The sequence below is a fragment of the Monodon monoceros genome, unplaced genomic scaffold, assembly GCF_005190385.1.
Source record: "Monodon monoceros isolate NGI ecotype Baffin Bay Population unplaced genomic scaffold, NGI_Narwhal_1 Super_Scaffold_7, whole genome shotgun sequence".
NCBI lineage: Eukaryota > Metazoa > Chordata > Mammalia > Artiodactyla > Monodontidae > Monodon > Monodon monoceros.
The window spans coordinates 67162351-67183269 of record NW_021703784.1 but is presented as its reverse complement, the minus strand read 5'-3'; the positions used below and the strand labels follow the sequence as shown (position 1 = coordinate 67183269).

Below are 20919 nucleotides of genomic sequence, written 5' to 3'. Positions count from 1 at the left end.
ACTGCCTGGGTTCAAATTCTGGCTCTGCCACTTCTAAGCTCCCTAGAGCAAGTAACTCAGCCCTTCTGCACCTTAGTTTCCTCATCTGTAAGACGGCAGAAATAACAGTGTCTATCTCTTATGGTTGTTGTACCCATCTTTTAAAGTTGCTAATATATATAAAGAACTTCTAAAGGTATCTGGCACATGGAAGCAAAATAAAATTCTTAACAGTTTTTATCTTGAGATCTTGGGCAATTGAGATAAACTCCCTAGGCCTCAGTTTCCCCATTTGTAAAATGATTTAAATTAAAGGGATTTGAGTCTCCAGGTAAATAGCTCTTCCATTTTTCTTTTTTATTCAAACTCAGAATTCTTCACACATAGCAATACGCCAATCTTCTACATATAGCAGTCTAAGATTGTGTGTAATTAATCAAACTACATTAAATATAAAAATGATTTCCTAAGATTGGATAGATGCCGCTTGTAAGATATTTAACAAAAGGTAAAATTAATAACCAAGATTTGTCACTGCAAATCCGTATAATGAATGTACTTAGAATCATTCCCTATCTTTGCTGTAAGCAGTTATATAAGTGATATCAGTGCTAACATGAAAATGCAGATTTCATATCCTGGGGTCCTGTACCTAAATGATAATTACCTAATGTTCCTGATTAGTGTCTGTACTTGAAGCAAATTAGCATTATGTTAAACTATTCAAACCCACTGTCTTTTGCAATCATTTTCTGCTATTAGACCATTTATGTCTGAGGATAATTTCTTGCTAACGTCTATACTCACATATACCATAATTACACTTCAGATTTGTCTCAGTGAGTCAGCTCTCTGACAATGAAAAGTTGTAAACATCCTTTTCACAAGGATAAATTTGGAAAGAGAAGAGATCAAAGGCTCCACAGAAATCATCAAGGCTCTAAGTATCACAATGCGTCAGAGCTGGAAGGCGTCAGAGCTAGAAGGGCTCTCAAAAGTTTGTTCAAGATTTCCTTCTGAGTTGAGAAAACAGACACAGAAATCTGCCCAAGGTTACACATATGGTACGTGGTGGAGTTAGACCTTAACCCCTGTGAATCTGACTCCCTATTTACCAAAGTCAGTGAATCCATGTCCCTCAGTGCCGGCAGGACCTCCCAGGGGCTAGTGGAGATGGAAGTCTCAAAACAAGGAGGAAATCCAGCCTCATGAGCAGCTCTCACCAAACTGGAGCACAGTTCTCCACCCGGGCTTCCATTAGCATCTACTATGTTCTGCCCTGTGGCAGCCAGAGCTTCTGCTGCAGGGGGCAGAGCTGACCTGGAAAGCCCCACCTAGATCCACCACCATGTTCCTACCGAGGCCATACTTCCCCTGAGCTACTCCCAGCTGTGACCTAGCACAGCAGGGGCACTGCTGTGAGTCCATGACTGCAGGCAGGGGCCTCCTCTCACAGGTGACTTTGGCTTGAAAATTCCATCTTTTCCTACTCAAGTCTTCCTCCCCCTTTTCTCTCTCAGTTATCAGCCCTGCAACATGGTTTTCCACTGCCTTCTACTGCTTCCTTCCCTCTATCCTTCATAGATGTTTCTTATCAAATCCTATCTTGGTATTAGTTTCAAATGAACACAGTCTCTAAAATCAAGTTTTTTCAGGTAATCGAGGAGGAATTGGTGAATTTTCAAAAATATGCTTCACCCTCTATCATGAGAAGAGTGGTGAAAGAATGGAAACAAAATGAAGGAAGATAGACCAATTAAACTGAATGACAGAATTTTTTTATGACAGACCAGGCAGTACGAAACAAAAAAATATAGGATCTTGAAGAAGAGGAGAAAGGGATTTAAAAAAAAAAGGGGGGGGGGTGGTGGTTAAGGAGATGCACACAATCTAACTACTCTAAATAAAGAATTTGAAAAGGGGGATATATTTTTGTTTCTCCATCAGAAAGAGTGACTGCAGCCCAGTGAAATTTATCAGCAGGGGTAAACTCTCAAACATCAGCCTGGAATAAGTTCCTCAGAAGGAGGCAAGAAAATACTGTGAAGCCTCTTTCTAAAGCTTCAGATAGAGACTCCATAGTTAGATATAGTTAGGGCAGCCCAGCCATGCAAAGGGATTACATATACATGGGTTGATTAAAGATGGTCACAGATTCTTTGCTACTCCTCCCATAGAGTGGTGGGTTCTAATTCCCCCCCTTTTGAATCTGGGCTGGCCTCAGTGACTTCCTTGATGAACAGAAGCCAGCACTCGGTAGAAGTAACGTTTTAGGACTTCCAAGGCTAGGTCATAAGAAACCTTGAAGCTGCCGCTCAGGCTTCTTGGAACATTCTTTTCAGAGTCCTAAGCTACCAGATAAGAAGTTTGATAACTCTGAGACTGTCATGCTGGAGATGCTGTGTGCCATGTGTAGGACCCCTGATCAATTACTCTCAACTGAGACCAGCTTTCCAGCCATCCCCTCCAAAGCACCATACATGTGATGAAGCTTTCTAAGACTCTCTAAACCATCTGCCAGATGAATACCTCCAAGTGACCTCTGCTGATGCCATAGGGAGCAGAAGAATTACTCAGCCAAGCCCTACTGAAATTCTCTACCCTTAACATTGTGAGATATATTAAAAATTGTTGTTAGAGTTGTCTGTTGTGTTAATAGAGTTCTAGATACAGGACAAAATTATAGAGATCAGCATGAAATAGTCAAAGGATTACTAGATAAATTTCAAGTGAAAAGGTTTTAACATAAGGATATAGTATCGCCTGTGTCCCAAGAGAACGTTTTGGAGAAATGCATGAATTAGGACTTGGAGAAAGGCTCAGAAAGACTAGACATAATAAAGAGGAGACAGACAAAATAATAACTGAATCCAGGCTTGGATTAGCTACTGGTCTGATGGGAAAATATCTCCTGGGTGGGAATATCCAATTTAGAGAGGCAAAAATGGATAAGATCACTTAGAACTAAAGGTTTAGGGCAGATCCAGATCTTAACTGATTTTATTTCTCCCAATAAGGGAAATCCTAAAATCTAAAAGATTACTTTTGGAAAACAAAAGAATGTGTCAGAAAGGAAAGAGGAGTCAAAGTGCGAATGCTGCTCAGATGAGTAAATAGTGCTCATTCTGTGAGTTAGATAAGAAAAGAGACCCACGTGAGAAGCAGGGCAAAAGGTGAGAAACTCAGCTGAGTCTCCCTGAAGGGAGTGGGAGATTAACAGGGAGAGAGAAAACTGCAGACATAATTCATTACTGGAAAAAAAAAAAAAAAAGATATAGCAGAAAAATGTTATTCAAGACTGAAATAGTCAAAAGGTATGGGAAGACGGTGTTCTGAGAAGCACGTGGCAGAGGGACGGGTTCTCGGTAGGTGCATAAGGCAACAGACTTCAGGAGCATAACAAGAAAACCCTGGGGCTTCCCTGGTGGCGCAGTGGTTGAGAGTCTGCCTGCCGATGCAGGGGACACGGGTTCGTGCCCCGGTCCGGGAAGATCCCACATGCCGCGGAGCGGCTGGGCCCGTGAGCCATGGCCACTGGGCCTGCGCGTCCAGAGCCTGTGCTCCGCAACGCGAGAGGCCACAGCAGTGAGAGGCCCGCGTACCGCAAAAAAAAAAAAAAAAAGAAAAGAAAACCCTTCCTAGAAGACAGGGTCTTAAGGCCTAAGCAATCCTCAGCGAGAGGCAGAGACAGCAGCCATATTATAGAACTAGAGTGCCTGTGTATCCTATGTCAATTTTTTTTCTCATTTAACCCTAAAAGAATTTTTTTAAATATATGACCCCTTTCACATTTTTAATTTGACAGGTAAAATTTTGCATCATAAGTTTAAAGAACAAAGTTGGAAAGGATGTAATTTCCAGTAGACTATAAATATTGACTAAAATAAAATGATTACATCACTCTTTTAGATGTATCCCATGAAATCTAAATGCCAAAACAACTTGATACCATCATCATCCATTTAAAATTACATGAACAATCTCTTTAACATTTGAACATTTTGCATCTTTTCTTTTCATCTTTAAACTTACATTCCCATCCCCATTCTCCCTCAGAATTTTATCTTAATGTAATACATTTAAGTTTCAAAGTATTTTACTGATCACACTTAATCATGCTTATCATTGAAATTTTCTTTTAATTCCTGTGACTATAAGGCTCTAAATGTTTAAAAATAATCTCTCCTTGCTTGAATTAGTATTACAATTATCATCAGTACAATTGGTCAATACAACATAGATGATAAATTTTGATAAATAATTATAAATCATAAAAATTAAAATTTTATCATAAATATATCTCCTAATGAGATGAATGAGGCTTTGTAGGTTTTCTAATTCATTTATCCATGATTGAATATTGGCTTAATGCTATATTTTTAGATGTAAATCCTGAAAAATCTTGTTCCCATAAATCCCGTGAAGAGAGGAATGGGAAGAGTATGTATAGCCAAGTTGCTCACCCTTTGAGCACATTCCGAGCTATGTAATCATATAGTGATTTATCATCAAACACTATTTTTAATGATCATCCAGCTGATAACACCTATAAATTGGTAGAAGCAAAGAACTGGAAACCATTTGACTTGCAAAACATTTGTCACCCAATCATTAGAGTCATTCATTCACTTGTCTCAATTTCTGGGAAGAATTCCAGAAGTACTTTACCAAGACATATTAAGTAACTCTTAATTATACCCACTACTCTTTCACTTAGAGCACCTTGGATTATCCAAATTATTCAGAAAGGATTAAGAAAATCAAAATATTATTAATTTCATTAACAATACAATTTTAATAAAATATTTTTGTGTGTTTCAAATAAAAAACTTGAAGCTACAGCTTTTGCTTATTTAATTTATGGAAAATACCCACCCTATAACCTAATTGGCAAAGACTATTCTTTAAGCCAAGCCAATCAGCCAAGTCAACTTAGCTTTTTCTCAATATAGACCTGACTTCATTTTTAATTTAAAAAATTTTAATATGTATTCCAAGAAATGCTAAAAAAATGCTGACAAATAATTTTGGAAATCATTCTGTAAGGAGAAATGCTAAAAACTGTCAATATTAAAATAATATAGACTTAAAATAAAATTTGATTTACTTGTGTATATTCTAAAGCCAAGATAAAACAATTTATTAAACTTTTCATAATGCAAAGTAATATATAGCTAACATTGTAAAGTAATTATAAATCTGGAAATATGATAAAAGTCACTGCATTCCTTCAGTAAATAGATGTGTATATGTATTGAACTTTGGTGTTTATTTCAGGAAATAATTAAATAAGGTCTGAGAATAAAAATATCTGAAATCATTCGACTGTTTTTTGTAGCTCTTTTTTTTTTGAGGTATTTTTTTTTGATGTGGACCATTTTTTAAAATTAATTAGTTTATTTATTTATGTTTGGCTGCGTTGGGTCTTCGTTGCTGTGCGCAGGCTTTCTCTAGCTGCGGCGAGTGGGGGCTACTCTTCACTGCGGTGCGTGGGCTTCTCATTGCAGTGGCTTCTCTTATTTGGAACACAGGCTCTAGGCATGCAGGCTTCAGTAGTTGTGGCGCACAGGCTCAGTAGTTGTGGCGCATGGGCTTAGTTGCTCCACGGCATGTGGGATCTTCCCGGACCAGTGATCGAACCCATGTCCCCTACATTGACAGGTGGATTCTTAACCACTGCGCCACCAGGGAAGTCCTTTTGCAGCTCTTATGATCGAACTTCTCTACGTATTTAAAGGAGAAAAGTATTTATACTTAAATCTAGTTAGTCCAGCTGCCAGCAATTAACTATATCTTTTGCTAACAGAAAGTAGAAATTAGTGTAAATATTTCAGAAAATGTTTTGACAAAATGGTCTTTAACTGCTGCCTTAAATAATGTGCATCAAATCTGAAAAGAAAAATCATGCAAAACTTGTGTCTGTGAATTTTACCCAGTATATCTTGAAAAATGTGGTCTTTCTCAAAAATATTCGTTACATTTAAAAGAATCATTATCATTAACCTTTAGACATCACTTAGAGTTGAGCATAAGATACAGCTGAAAGGAATTGCTTGCATTTAAAAAGTGCCCCCCAGGGCTTCCCTGGTGGCGCAGTGGTTGAGAGTCCACCTGCCGATGCAGGGAACATGGGTTCGTGCCCCGGTCTGGGAAGATCCCACATGCCGCGGAGCGGCTGGGCCCGTGAGCCATGGCCACTGAGCCTGCGCGTTCGGAGCCTGTGCTCCGCAGCGGGAGAGGCCACAACAGTGAGAGGCCCGCGTACCGCAAAAAAAAAAAAAAAAAAGTGCCCCCCAAAAGCCATTTTGAGTGTTTGATTTGTCCTACCTGTGCTCTCTTTGCTTTGTCTAAGGAGAATGTCCCTCAAGAGGTATGCACGATTTGAGAATAAATGGAAATAGAAGGGATAAGATAAATTGGAAACTTTCACAACCAACCCTCCAATACACACATACACACACACACACAAACACACACACACTACCATTCTACCACATTTCTAGATTCAGAAAATCTGCACACTGGACAAGATACACAATTTCTAATGCTTTTCTCAACAGAAATATTAAAAACATGGAAATACATGGAGGCCTAAAGGTTTATGGTTCATGAATGTAGGCTTCTTTTTTGTTTTATCTCCCCATTTGCACTCCAAGGTTTTTGCAAAAAGGGGCAATGCACTATAAGATTTGGGATGGGTGAGGAATATGCCTTTCTTTTGGAAAAGAATAGAAGGGCTAGTAAAAACTGTGTATTATTAGGAGGATTGTTTCTAGGAAAGAAAACAAATGAAACCTGAAGATCTGGAAATTGATTTCCTTAAAAGTATACGTGCTTGCATTTCTCCTAGGAAATCTTTGGCAACCCAGAGAATGCAATGCATCTGAAGCAGTAGACCACTGGCCCGAGTCACTTCAAGCAGCCGAAATCAGTGTAGCCTGGGGTGGCAGAAATGCAAAGTTTGGAGGGACTCTTGAAATTAAGAAATGTTGAAAACGCTGGATGGCAAAGAGTGCAAATCAAACAAGTCCTTGTGAAGGAATTACAAATGCCTGACTTTGCAGGAAGAAGAGAAACGTATCACGTGCCCTTCTATGAAAAAGGAGACATTTTTCTCCCATATATGGTAACCATCGTACCACAATGAACCTGTGGTGGATGCTCTCCCCCCGTGAATGTATGTTCACAAATCCTTGTGGACTGTGGACAACTGAAATAAACTGACATCCTGTTGCAGATGCAACCAAGACAGTATCTGTCACCCACCCTCTTTCTCTCAATTGCAAATGAGTATCTGTTAAGGTCTTCAGCAACCCTAAAGACAGAGTCTTAGGAAGACATGTTGACTGGAATTCCTGCCCTAAGGATTGAAGATTGGCCTGTTTTAACTTTCTGTGAGTGTAGCAGTAGTGCTGTGATAATATTGTGTATCCAAGGTACTAACTCTTTGGACCCTTTCAAGTATCGTGGGGAAAGACCAGTACAAGTTGAAAAGCCCTGAAAAAATCCCTCCCATTGCTGGAGAGACAGCCTGGGCTGTAGTTGCCCAAAGAAACATGACTCCACACACACACACTGGGATGAGACCCTCCTGGCTAAGAGGAGAATAAGAAATTTAAAGAGAATTCTATTAACCTAAGAATTGAGGACTTTGAATTATTCCTGAGAGGAGAGGGATTCAGATTTGGCTGGGTTTTTTTTTTCTTTCATTCTTTCACTTTATTTTCTCCCAGGGAACTTTAAAATGAGATAGAAGACCATTTTAAAATTTTGAACATCTTTATATGTCTCATCCTGACAAGTATGTTTGGATTATCTTTATCTTACTGTTTAATCCCATTGCAGTCTCTGATTACCTATACTGGACAACATAGCTGAGCAAAATCTGAGAATGAGAAAAAGAACAGGAAAGCAAATTTTGAGCTTTAGTTACAAAATCTCCTTAGAGTCAATTTAATGAATGTAATATTTTAAGTCATTTCCAAGCCTTCTGGGAGCAAAGTCTAATTTGCCCACTGGGATTCCAGAAGGATCCACAAAGGAGTAGAGTTTGTTATTTGGGGGGATGGCTTCCTGAAGGTGTGAGAAGTCTGCCTCACAGGCAGGTGACCTCCTCCTCCAAAGGGCCCAGCCACACTCCTGCCTGACCACAGCCAGATAGATGGGGCCAATAATATAATAGGACAAGAACTGTGAACACTGAGGGGTAATACTTGGTCCCCACTCCTTCTGTTCCACCAGGGAGAGATTTCAGCCACACCACCTCTGCTGGCCTCAGTCCCCACCCTTCCATGTCACCTTGTCGAGAGGGCAAGGATGAGTTAGTGAGTTTGGAAGAAGGAACTGAGTATGTTTAGCTTAGCGGCTGCCTCTTTCCTCTTAGGACGTGTCCCTCTGGTCTGACCTCTGCCACCGGATAGGTGCTTTGTGCCTCAGGTGAGGCCTGAGGTTGACCAGCTCTGTCTGGGACAGGAAGGGGAAGTTTAGGGGTGAGATGAAGTTTTAACAAGTTCACTTCAGCCACACAGCCAGAGATACAGTCCCTAAACAGTTTTATTAGAATAAAGGTGATATTTTAAATGAAAGTAAACATTGATTGATGGAATGAAAGGATGAATGCATATACAGTCTATCCACATGAAGCGGAATCGAGGATTCAGAGGTACAGGTGAGAGTTGATTTATTCAATAGAGAGTCCCCTAGAAGTCGTCTTCAAGTAAATCATCTTTTCTAAATCAAGCTTTTTCCTCTTACCTCCCACATGGCTAATCCTTTAATCCGAGAAAGTTTAATCCTTAATGTTCATTAATTTCCCATTGGTGGCTCCTAACAGTTAAGCCTTAAATTTCCAAGCCCACCAAGTAGTTAAATTATCTCAATAAACAATTAGTAATTAGGTGATTAGGAGGCTCTTTTTAGCAAAGCTTGTTGTCAGCTTCTCTTAAGGTAGCTCAGGTCTGTAGTGAATAAAGCCACTGATGCAATCAGAAAAGTGCCAATTACTCCTGTGTTGTCTTATTTACTGCTAACAACAACCCAAGGTAGAGGTGAGGAAACTGAGGAAATTAAGTAACTTGCCCAAGTTTGTAGATGCTGTAAGTAGCACGTTCAGGGTTTGAACCCTGATATGCCTCCAAATGCCATGCTCAATCCACTACCCCACAAGGCTCACATTCATAGAATTACACACTATCAAGATTGGAAGAAACTTTGCAAGTCACTCAGTCCAACCTCCATCTACTGCCGATATCCTCCCAGGCATGACTTTCCCACCTCAGTGATGGGGAGTTCCTAAGGCAGCCCCTTCTACTGCGGGGCAGTCCTATTGCTTTGCCAACCCCTTTTTCCATGGAATGTCCTATAGATTCACTTCACTGGCCCAAGGTCCTTCTTCCCTTTGGAGGTAGCAGAGTTTCCATTCTTAAACATCCCTGCTCCTCCAGCTATTCCCCACATACCTTAATCTTCGGCCCTTCCCCGTCCTCCTAGGAAGCTCCTCTGAGCACAATCATTGTCTCAATAACACATCTGGGGTCTGGAGCTGGACATAACATTCCAGGTTGGAGCAGACCAGTGCAGAGTAGCGCTATATTATCACTGCCCTTCTTGTAAGCACCATTCCACCATGTGTTGTGTTTTTGTGGTGGGCATGGAGGGGGGATGGAAAGAGTACTGCTCCTCTGCTCAAAAGCACATGGCTCCCTAGTGCAAAAAAGGCATTTCCCAAATTGCATTTCCTGAAACACCAGCATCCCAGAATAAATGAATGGGTGTTTTAAGAATAAGAAATATCTGTGACTAGGTAAGTTTGGAACACACTGCTTAACATTCATTCATTAATAAATCTTTATTAGATGCCCGCCGTAGGCCAGGTACTGTTCTAGTCACTAGATATATATTCATGGACAAAAGAAAGCAAAATCCCTGTTTATGGAAACTATAGGTCAGACAAGAAATACTATGAATGTGTGAGGGCCTTTTAGAAGACTTGCAACACACAATAACCCATCATAAGAGAAATGCTGATGCAAAAAAATAAGCTTAATTTCATTTATGTCAAGATACCACAAGTGTAGGATCCTTGTATAATTACTAATATACTGGGGAACAGGATTTGAGTTACCTGTTTAGGGAACACATGCTCACAACACTGAACAGATTACCCTGCCTTCAGCCAGTGTATCTCTTTATGTCACCACTGTTTTATATGGAAACTTTCTAACGTAAAAGGATGCTAAAGGTCAGCCAAGAAATATTAAGAGCACAGCAAGCTCAGCCCAAAGGAGGGCTTAGAGGACACCACTGGGCATGTGGGAGGGAAGGGGGGTTGTCAAGAAACTAACAAATATGCAGAGGAATGGAGGACAGACACTGCTTCCCCCACCAGGGGAGGGAGACCAATGGGGGACTCAATTCTAAGAGAAAAGCAGCTGATCCAACAGCTCCCAAGCTGAGCATCAATGAGGCAGGTGGCCAGACTGGAAATGGGGCAGGATTTAGCCAGGGAAGTAGAAGCACCGGGTCAGGAATTCCACACCAAACAAGGTCAGGATGAGGAAAAAGCAGAATGGACGCAGTGCCCCAGAAAATCAGATACATAGTCCACAAAGTAGGCTCCTGACAGCCCAATGAGCTTTTCCCAGGAATCGGCGACCTGGAGCATCAAAAAGACAAGCTACCCTTTGCCCCTGGTAGAAAGAGCTAAGGACTACTTCCAACCTCAGCTGGCTTCCATTTATAATCCAACAGAACTCTTTTAAGCCCTTTTAAGTGAACCTGGTGCTGCCAGGCAAGAGGGCACCAAAATGGCATAAAAAGCATCAGCGGGCACCTGAGCTCCTGCTCAACAACTCCTCCAGGCTCCTCTCCTCCCCACCGCTAATTCAATACCCTCGCTCATCACTCCTTCAATTTCTTCACCCACTTCGGCCCCATGTTCCACTGGGTCCCTCTAGACTTCCATTTGGGACACTGGCCTTAGCTTGAACCACCACCTGCCGGTACGCGTGACTGTCAACATTTGCTCATCGTGCCAGCTCCAGGGCCCCAGCCCTGGCCCTTCCCTTCCCTTGTCCCAGACTCTCGGGGCAGGGAGAGTGAACTCCGCAGACCCTTCTGGGTTGGGAGGGTGAGGCTGCACAGGGCCAGCTACCCTGACCAGCAAGTGAACCAGGTCAGAAGGGCCTGTACTGTGTACAAGACGAGCCCAACACATTGGGAAGAGAGAAAGGAAACTCTGGGATAGGTAGAAAGGCCAAGTTTGGAGAGAGGCCGATATGGGAAGGGATTTGTTATTTGTGGAAAGCTCTTATTTGGTGGTGGGAAAAGAATGGCAAATATGTAACACAATGTTTCTGTAACTATAAATAACATGCAAATACCTTTCCTAATGCAAATCATATGGAATCAGCTTTTCTGGGAGGCTTTTAAAAATAGGAAAAGGCAAGAGAAGGAAATAATATGTATTTAATCCATACTATGTGCTAAGCACTTTTCATACGTTGTTTGCTTAGTCCTCTCCTCTTCTGGGGAAGGTCTTCACTTTATATATGGGGAAAATGAGGCTATGGATTAAGGAATTTGACCAAGGTCCCATGATAAACCACAATTTGAAAGTAGATCTATCAGGTTCCAAAGCCCTCGTTCTTTCTGAAATCAAGTACCACCTTCCCTAGAGGCAGGGGCTAGACTAGCTGACCTTTCTAGATTCTTCTCTATTGCCAGGATATCCAGAATTGACTTGTTCCCAGCAGGTGCCCTAAGTCTTTCAGGAATATAAGGATCTATTGTGTGCCCTGTGAACAATAACTCAACAGAGAAGATTTAAGGTGGTGGTAGCAACACTGAAAGTGCAACTGGGAGACGCTGGGCTCTGCCACTGCCTTGCTGTGTGACCTTAGGTCAGTATCTGCCCCCTCTGGGCTCTAGTTTTCACATCTTGAAAATGCAGAATTGGGCTAGATGGTCAGGAAGGCTCCGTTCAGCTCTGACAGTCCTGTCTCTCAGGTGTTGGAGTTCACTTTGGTGGTCTGAGGAGGATGTCCCCCAAGAAAGCCCACTTTAGAGCTTCCCCGAGCCAGGCCCAGTCCCTCTGCCCACCTCCACTGCCCAGCCCACACTGACCTGCACCTCCCGGGTCAGGGCCAGCTCCAGCAGCTGGCCAAAGTGCTGGCCCAGCGTGCTCAGGGTCTCACTCACACAGGCCTTCATCGACTTCAGGATGTGCTCATTCTCAACCTGGAGGCACCTGGAGGAAGAAACCCTGGGTGGGCCACTGTAAGGGGCAGGCACTCAGCCCAGAGCCATTTTAGGGGACAGATCCTGGCCTGCAACAGGCCTGGTGGCGATGCAAGTGGCCTGGGAAAATGACATCAGCTCCTGGGGAGTCAGAGATGGAATATTCCAAGGCTGGCTTGTCCCCTGGCTTCCTAGTGTTCAAAGAAGTGCTGGCCTGAAATAGGAGCTAACAGTCCATGTTGCCAGGAAGAAAGGCCATCAGAAAGCAGTCAAATCCATACCTCTGGGCTTCTCCCTGGGAGAATCTGCCATCATTGCGGCCAGGGTCTAGGGATGGTGGATGGGAGTCATAGAGGAGGGTTGCTGGTGTGCCAGGTATGCCTTGCTCACTCTAAAGGTATATGGCTATGCCTGTGACCCTTTAAGAAGTAGCTGCCTAAAGCGTGCAGACAGGAGCCTTTGAGGATTTTCCACTCACACAGGAGGATCAAGATCAAATCCACCCCTATGACCTGAGAATGTTTCACAACGGAAGGCCAAAGACCCCATGGCAGTCCTAGGAATGTCAAGTTCCAGGTTTTTCTTCTAGGGCCTGGGGGCTGGAAGGGGTGAGGGAGGGTGTCAACACACACCCAGGTGTGCATACAGATAAGGTTGAGTGTGTGTACGTTTCTGAGTGTAGACGTATGCGTGTTTATGTATGTGAGATACGAAGAGATTGTGAGTGTATTTCTGTGATTGTGTGAGTGTATGTTTATATATCGGTGCATGTCTGTGAAATCCTTGTCAATGTGTATGTGAGTGTAAAGGTGTGTCTGCTTTCACCTTGTCTTGACTTTGGAGATCAAGGGGCTTCCCAAGGCTGGGGTAAACTTTTTCCTTGTTACCAACCCTCAAGAATCCTCTTTCTTCCTATGCCCAGGCCTCTCCTCTGCCTTTTACATTCTCCCAGGCCTGAAAATCGAGCAGAAAATCCCAAGGGAGTCTTTTAAGGTTGCTGATAAAAGTCAGCAAAAGGAAACTCCCAGACCACCACCAGGCCTCCCCACTCCCACTGTCCCTGTGGGAGAAGATGCCAGCCCCTTTCCCTGCCTGAGGACTGGCTGGCAGACCCTGTCTAGATTCACCCAGAGGCCAGATTTACCTCTCAGTGACCGCTGACAGCTCTGAGCACTTCTCCATTAGCAGCTTTTCAATCTGCAGAAAAATAGATCAATTTTATTCAATTCAGTAAGCACTGGTCGAGGACCAACTGCTGAGCTGGACCCTCTGGGGCAGAAAGATGAAGAATCAAATCAGCCAATTTGGAAAACAGGCACATAAACTATAACACAGTGTGATATGGATGGCAAAAGAGACCATCATCAGTTGCTTTGGGGGCTCAAAAAAAGAAAACTGAGCAATTAGTTATGCTGGGGGATCTGGGAAGCTTCAGAGAGGAAGGAGCATTTGAGCTGGGTTTTAAAGAATGAATAGAAGTTTACTGTCTGCAAAGTGGAGCAAGGAAAAGGGTAGAGCACTAAGGTGCAAAGAGATGCCAGAAGAAAGAGAAATAAAGGGGGATTTTCAGTGGTTTGCTTTGGACTTGGAAGAGATTCAAAACCATGGGCTCTGGAATTACACAGCCTTAGGTTGAATCCGGCTTATACCATTCACTGCATAACTTTGGGCAAGTTACTTAGGCTTTCTGAGTTTCTGTTTCCTCATCTATAAAGTGAGGACAACAACACTAGCTAATATTTTTAATTAATTTAATTTAATTAGGATTCAGCCCTCACAACACATCTATGAAATAAATGCTATTATTATACTCATTAGGATGATGGAACTGGGGCACAGAGAAGTTAAGTAACTTGGCAAGGTCACACAGCAGACAGAGCTGACACTTGAGCAGGCAGGCATTAAAGAGGGTGTATTTAACCATTGCACGGTGTCTCTCAGTGGTTATGTTGGCCTCAGAGGTTGTTCAAGGTAAATGATGTGTATGTAAAAACATCTAGCACAATTCCTAGAACAGAGCAGATACTCAGTAAAGGTCCTTACTGTCTTCCCTGCTTCATTGGAAGTGGAGAGAGGTCCCTGAGACAAGAAGAGTTAGGACTCTATACAATTCAGACCCACTCTTCTAAAAGACAACCCCATTCCGAGTGCCCACCCACGCCCATGCCAGGCAACCCACCTGGCCCATCTCCTGCGAGGAGCTCCTGCTAACAGCGCTGTACTCGCTGACCATGGAGCGGGCGTGGCAGGTCAGTCGCACGCTCATGCTATGGACACGCGCCCAGCGGTCCTGGGCCAGCTTCTGCCCAATCCTACGCAGCTCAGTGCTGATGACCCAGCCCCGCTTGAGCAGCAGCTGCAGGGGGTCTCCGGGGCCAGAACCGCCTGCCAGGATGAGGTCGCCCTGTGCATCCTCCTCCAGGCTGATGGGCTTTGCCTGCAGGACACACATGCACTCACACTCTGTCATGAGCTTCAGGTCCTCCATCCAACGTTGGACCGAATCCACCTGCATCAGGTGCAGCCTGCAGCCGGGGAACAGTGCCATGAAGGCTATTAACACTCCACAATTTCCAAAGGTTTCAATTCCAAGCCATCTGGTGTTTACTAAGCACCTACTATATGCTCATCACTGTTTCTTGCATTCACTTACCTTAATCCTCTTATTTCTCATTATGTCCATCTTACAGATAGTAAGATGTTTTGAGGGCAGATGACCAGACAAATCAGGCAATGAAATCTGACAGAGTAGCAGATTATCTTTACAATAAGAGGAAAATAGAAATAGCTTAAATATCAAATATTAGCTATGTCAAGTAAGCTATGGTACAGCTACATGGTTATATAATGTGCACTTATTTAAAATAATGCTTTCCAAAAGTTTATAGCAAAGAAAAATGTGTGCACTAATAAAATAAACCCACAGTATGCAAAGCAGTATGCAGAAATGTAAACACAATTATTATAACTATGTTTAAAAGCTATCTCTAGAAAAAATATTTAAAAGAAATATTAAAATGCTAGTGGTTCTTTATGGGTGGTGAAACGAAAAGATTTTTCATTTGTTTTCAACCTTTCTCTAATTTCCAAATTTACTTTCATAAGCATATATACTAATTTTGTAATGGAACAAAATTAACTCTATTTAGTACAACAGCATGAGAATATCCATTAGATCTTAAGATCTTTGTCAAATAAAATTCACTCTAAAATTCACTTAATCAAATAATAGTAATATCAGATCATTAACAAAGCTTTGAACGTTGCTTGAATGAACTATATTTAATATCACATAAGTGCCAGACACTGTGGGAAAAGTGGAGATCAACATGCCACACCTCCCCTCTCATGGAGCTTTTGATCTGCCTAAAGAATCAAGACATAGTAATGAGAAGTTAAAAAACAATAGATTTCAACATCATTTGAAGATTATGACGGAAGAAGACATACACACTTAACCTTTAAGGCTGGGCTCAAGTCCCTTTGCCTTGGCTTATAACAGTGTTCTAACTGGTCTTTCTGTTGCTAATCTTACCTGCCTCCAGCCATTCTCCACCTGCCACTAGTCATTCACTCATTCCACAGAACAGTATTCAGTGCCTACTATGTACCAAGTACTGTTCTAAGCTGGGCTATAAGAGCAAGCAAGTAGATAAAAGTCATTTCCCTTGTAAAGGTACAAGTGAGAGGACAGTCAACTTCCAAAGTAATTTCCAGAATAAATAAGCAATGCATACAATACGTTGGAGGTGGTCAGTGCTCTGAAGGAAAAGAACAGGAGAAAAGGATAGAGAGTTGTGGGGGTGAAAGGGGGAGTAGGCATTGCAATGTAAAATAAGTGGTTCAGAGAAGGCTCACTGAGGAAGGGACCTTTGAGCCAAGACATGAAGGACATGAGGGAGTGAACCATGTAGATATCTGGGGGGAAATTGTTTCAGAGAGAGAGAACAGCAAGTGCAAAGGCCCTGAGGCATAAGTGTCCTTGAGATGTGTGAGAAAGACAAGAGTTAACCTGGCAGAGAGTGGGATGGAGGACTTGAGGTGAAAGCAGTGGAGGGTGGAGGTGAGCAGACCCTATGGAGCTGTGTGGGACAAGGTGAGGATTTGGCTTTTATTCTGAGTCAATACAGCCAGCACCCAGAAGGCATTGATGAGGCCTCGTAAGTAGGGCCAAGGTACCAAGTAGGACTGTAATGATAGCGGAATGCTCCAATTATCATGGTTAAAATCACGCCTTCATATTTACTGTTATTTAATGAGGAGTAGGACTTTCTGAACAATGCAGCTGTTTGTCTATGAGGCTTTAAATGTAATTTTTAACCACAAAGCTTATACTGTTTATGCAAATTGTGCATGTGGTTTCTTATAGCTTTTTAAATTGTTAAAAATAAAAGCTTATCAATAACCTTTCTTTCTCCCTCTCCCTTCATGAAAAATAGCTATTATATTTTGTAAAGAATTTGAATAGATGATAGATAGATGGATAGATAGCTAGATAGATGAAAAATCACTTTGTGGATATACCACAATTTATTAAACCATTTTCCCATTGCTGGGAACTCACCTTGTTTCCAGTTCTTGGCCACTATAAACACACTTACACATATGTCCTTACATAACCAGTATCTTCATTCTATGCCATAGACCCCCAGGAGTAGGAGTGAAATTCTATAGATGCTGCCATATTGGCTCCCCAAGGCAGCAATGCATCCCATTCCCCGAACAATGCAGGAGAAGTTTCTATACATATATCTTGTTACTCCCCTGCGTGAGTCCTCAGTGTGCCCCCACTGACCACTCCCCCATAAGTTAAAATTCCTGAGGCTCAGATGGGGAGTTTCCAAGATCTGGCCCTAGCCTCCCTTACCACACATCTTCCTTTTCCATCTTCCCTCATATTTTAGCACCCTCACCATAAACACACTACACTCCAGGCACACTCAACCTTCCTGTTTCCCAAGCGTGGCTCTCTTTTACAGTCTCCCCCATGGCCTTGCACAGACAATTCCTCTCAGATCAGAATCCCCTTTCCTTCTTCTCTACCTGGCAAGCTCCTATTAACCCTGCAATACCCGGCTCTCGTGTTACTTTCTCTGAAGAGCCTCAGTCAGAGCTCATCAACTGCCCCCCAGGATGCCCACCTCTCTGTGCATCCTCCATTGGAGCACTAATAACATTCTATTGCAATTTGTATGTTTGTCTGAACTCTCCAAGTCCTGTGAGGGACATCCCTTGTGTCTGGTTTATTTCCAGTGCCTGACATATACCAGCTACACATCTAAAAAGAGCGGCAGGCATTTACTGCCATACCTCTGCAGAAGACTCCACATGCCTCCACCATTCCACCTCCCCAGGGAGTGCGCCACGAACAATGTCAACTAAAAAGAATGCACAACCTAAAAATTGAGAATTATGTTTTATTTGGCGGACAAAACTGAGGACTTCCAGTCTGGGAGGCAGCCTCTCAGAACAGCTCTGAGAGACTGCTCCAAAAAGGTAAAGGAGGAACCAGGATATAGAGGAGTTTTTGCATCAAAGACCAAATAGTCAGAACATCACAACATTACTGTTAAATAAAGAAAATCAGACATCTCAAGTTAATGAATTTAGCACTTTACTGTGTATGGGAAGATGCAAGAGCCTGGGCTCACTGAAATCATTCCTTTGATATGTACCTTAGCTATCTAGGGCCAGTATCCTGTGCTTTCCCATCCTGCATCCCCTCAGGGTGGCTGCAGAGGCTGAGGGCTTGACTGCAGGCAGCCCATTTGTCTCCATCCTGGGTTCCCTGGGGCTCACCTTTGCGGGCGGCTGTAGTGGCTTGATGGCTGCAACATCCTTTGTTTACTGATATGGCAGGCAGCATTTTTCATTCACGACAACAGGATTGGAAAGGTGATATAGAGGATGGAAAAGTCTATGACCCTCATGTTCTAGAGATACAGAACTGGGAGGCCAACTGACCTAGGGGCTTTTAGGGGGCAACAAGTGAACTAGTCACTCATTCACTGACTCATTCTCTCCATAAACACTTTGCTGTGGACATCTGTTGTTTTTGTCTTCCCAGCATTCTCCCTCCTTCTGCCATCAGTAGCAAAGACGAGTTCTATTAGCTGCCTCTTGGGGCAACCTAGGCTTCAGCGTTTCTCTCCTCTTTGGGGAAGGCCCCTCCTCCCAAACACAGAGTGGTCCCCCAGGGGAGATATCTAGGCTGTGTGAAGACACCCTTGGCCATAGCTGGTGGTTAATCCATGGGTGGGCTCCTGAACCAAGCTGCATGAATCCAATTCCCTCTCCCCAAACTGAGAAACTTAGAACCAAGAGTTACACAGACTGGAGTTGTTGGACGCAGGTCACGTTCGTGACGGCAAATTCAGTTGTTCCACCAGGAACTCCAGCATCATTTGGGGACTGGGAAATAAGGCCAAGAGTTAACTTCTATTGCTTGCAACCAAAGGAAACTTTTCTAAAGCACAAGTTCACAAATAACTAAGCAGAGTTGAGTCGGTGCCATCCCTTAGAGAAAAGGTTTTCTGGGAATTCAAAGAAGGGAGCTACTCCTTTCAGTTGGTGATCAGGGGACGGTTCACGTAGAAAGTGGCATTAGAGCTGGGTAGGGTTCAGACACACGAAGACAGTGGGAGAATCCTCCAGGGTGCGGCAGACAACAGGACAATGAGTAGGTTAGTTGGGCTAGGGTTATATATTCTGGAAAAGAGGGAGCTGTGAAGGGTAAATCTGGAGAAGGGGGAAAGCCCTGATCTTGAAAAACTTTGAAGCCAGAGTAGGGGTTGGGCATTTATGCTGAAAGCCACAAGAAGCTATCCAAGGGTGGCAGGCAGGGCAACAGGGGTAGAGACCAGTGGAGTTGAAAGACTCCTACCTAAATCACAGCAGCCGGAGCCAGCACCCAGCACAAAGGGAACCCATGGTGCCGGGGTGGGCTCTTAGCATGTCTCCCTGTGGAAGAGCTCTGGGGTCCTCACGGGGGAGTTACTCACACCCCCTTACTTCTGGTCTGGGTGAGAAAGGGCCGTGGAAGAACCAGGTAGAGAGAAAAAGGGAGTCAGAGCCACCACATGCCTCTGGTGTAAGCCCATCCCAGGAGGCCTGATTAGATCCCAAACCCATATTTTCATCACCCGCCTTCACCCCCAACTCACACGCAGGCATTACTCAGTTCTTGCTCTTTAAGATCTTTAAAAATTAGAAAGAAAGTGGGATTTTAGAAGCTGTGTTGATTAAAATCCTAGCTGATTTATCACTCTGCTGGTAAGAGAAATGGAATGACGAAACTATTGATTTCCCCAATGTTTGTGCATTTGTGCCCATGTGTGTCCGTGTTTGCGGATATGAACTCATTCGGGTGTCTGTCTATATTGTCTGTACGCCAGTGTCTGGGTGTCTGGGTGAGAGTTTGTGTATCTCTACCTGCGTAAATACTCAGATGAGTTTGTGTGTTTACTGGTTTTGTGCCAGAGAAACTCGATGATTAAAAACGGATGGGGTGGGGTGGGGCTTGAGCATGGGCTGCGCTTAATCACTCAATTCCAAAGAAAAGAGTCTATTAAGTGGAGAAAAGAAGTAGCTTTGCAGGGGAGAAACCTGGTAAATACCACCTTAACCAAGAGATCAAAGTGAATCTCACTGCTGATAAGCCACGTTGATAGCATGTACCCCTGATACTACGTGATGAAGACACTTCACCGCTGCAGCATTTTCCCTGAAACCCATAACTCAGTCTCATCATAGGAGAAACACCGGGGACCCAAACCAAGGGACGTTGTACAAAAGACCTGACCAGTACTCATCAAAACGGTCAGGGTCATCAAAAGCAAGGGGAGACCGAGAAACTGTCACAGGCCAGAGGAGGCTAAGGAGACGTGACGATGACGACATGTAACAGGATGTCCTGGATGGAATCCTGAAACAAAAGAAGACATTCGTGGAAAAACTAGTGAAATCCGAATAAAGTCTGGAAATTAGTTAATAGTAAAGCACCAATGCTGCTTCCTTAGTTGTGGCCAATGTACCAAGCTGCTATTAGACACTAATCAGAGGAACTGGGTATGGGGTATATAGAAACACCGTGCACTATCTTTGCAACTTTCTGTAAATCAAAAACTACTTGAAAAATTTTTTTAAGTTTCTTTTAAAAAGATGAGGTTCGGCAGGGAGGTGGAGTCCAGAAGACAAGCCTGAGGGTTTTCTACCCCAACTCGCCAGAAAGAATCTCACATCACTTGCTTCTTCCCCAACCAGAAGCATGGGCTGAGACGGTCTGTCTCTCTGACTTTGTGTCGTAAGCCCGCAGAAAGAAGCCTTAGAGCAGCGGTCCCCAAGCTTTTGGGCACCAGGAACCGGTTTTGTGGAAGACAATTGCTCTAGGGACCGGTGGCGGGGGTCGGTGTGTGGGGTCTGGTTCGGGCGGTAACGCGAGCAATGGCGAGCGGCAGATGAAGTTTCACTCGCTCGCCGCTCACCTGCTGCTCTGCGGCCCGGTTCCTAACAGGCCGCGGACCAGTACCGGTCCACAGTCCAGGGCTTGGGGACCTCTGCCTTAGAGCATCAAATTTCCGGTGGACGGGAGGGAGAAACCTGGCTAAGGAGCCTGAAGCGGAAGGACAGAGGGTCCGCAGTTGGGCTAGGGGATGGAACTTGTCCTCTCGGGGGAAGAAACAGTGCAAGCCTAGCTGGCTTTGC

General features: G+C 43.5%; 1 protein-coding gene across 2 annotated transcripts in view; it reads right to left on the bottom strand.

Annotated features, from left to right (window-relative positions):
- The window catches only part of INSC (INSC spindle orientation adaptor protein), a 126784-nt gene that overhangs the window by 50788 nt on the left and 55077 nt on the right, over positions 1–20919 (bottom strand). For both annotated transcript variants that reach the window (XM_029208597.1, XM_029208598.1), the window contains 3 exons: positions 14396–14741; positions 13361–13413; positions 12103–12226 (listed from right to left, as the gene is read on the bottom strand). In XM_029208597.1, the coding sequence (XP_029064430.1) occupies positions 12103–12226; positions 13361–13413; positions 14396–14741 (523 nt within the window). The remainder of the gene's footprint in view (positions 1–12102; positions 12227–13360; positions 13414–14395; positions 14742–20919) is intronic.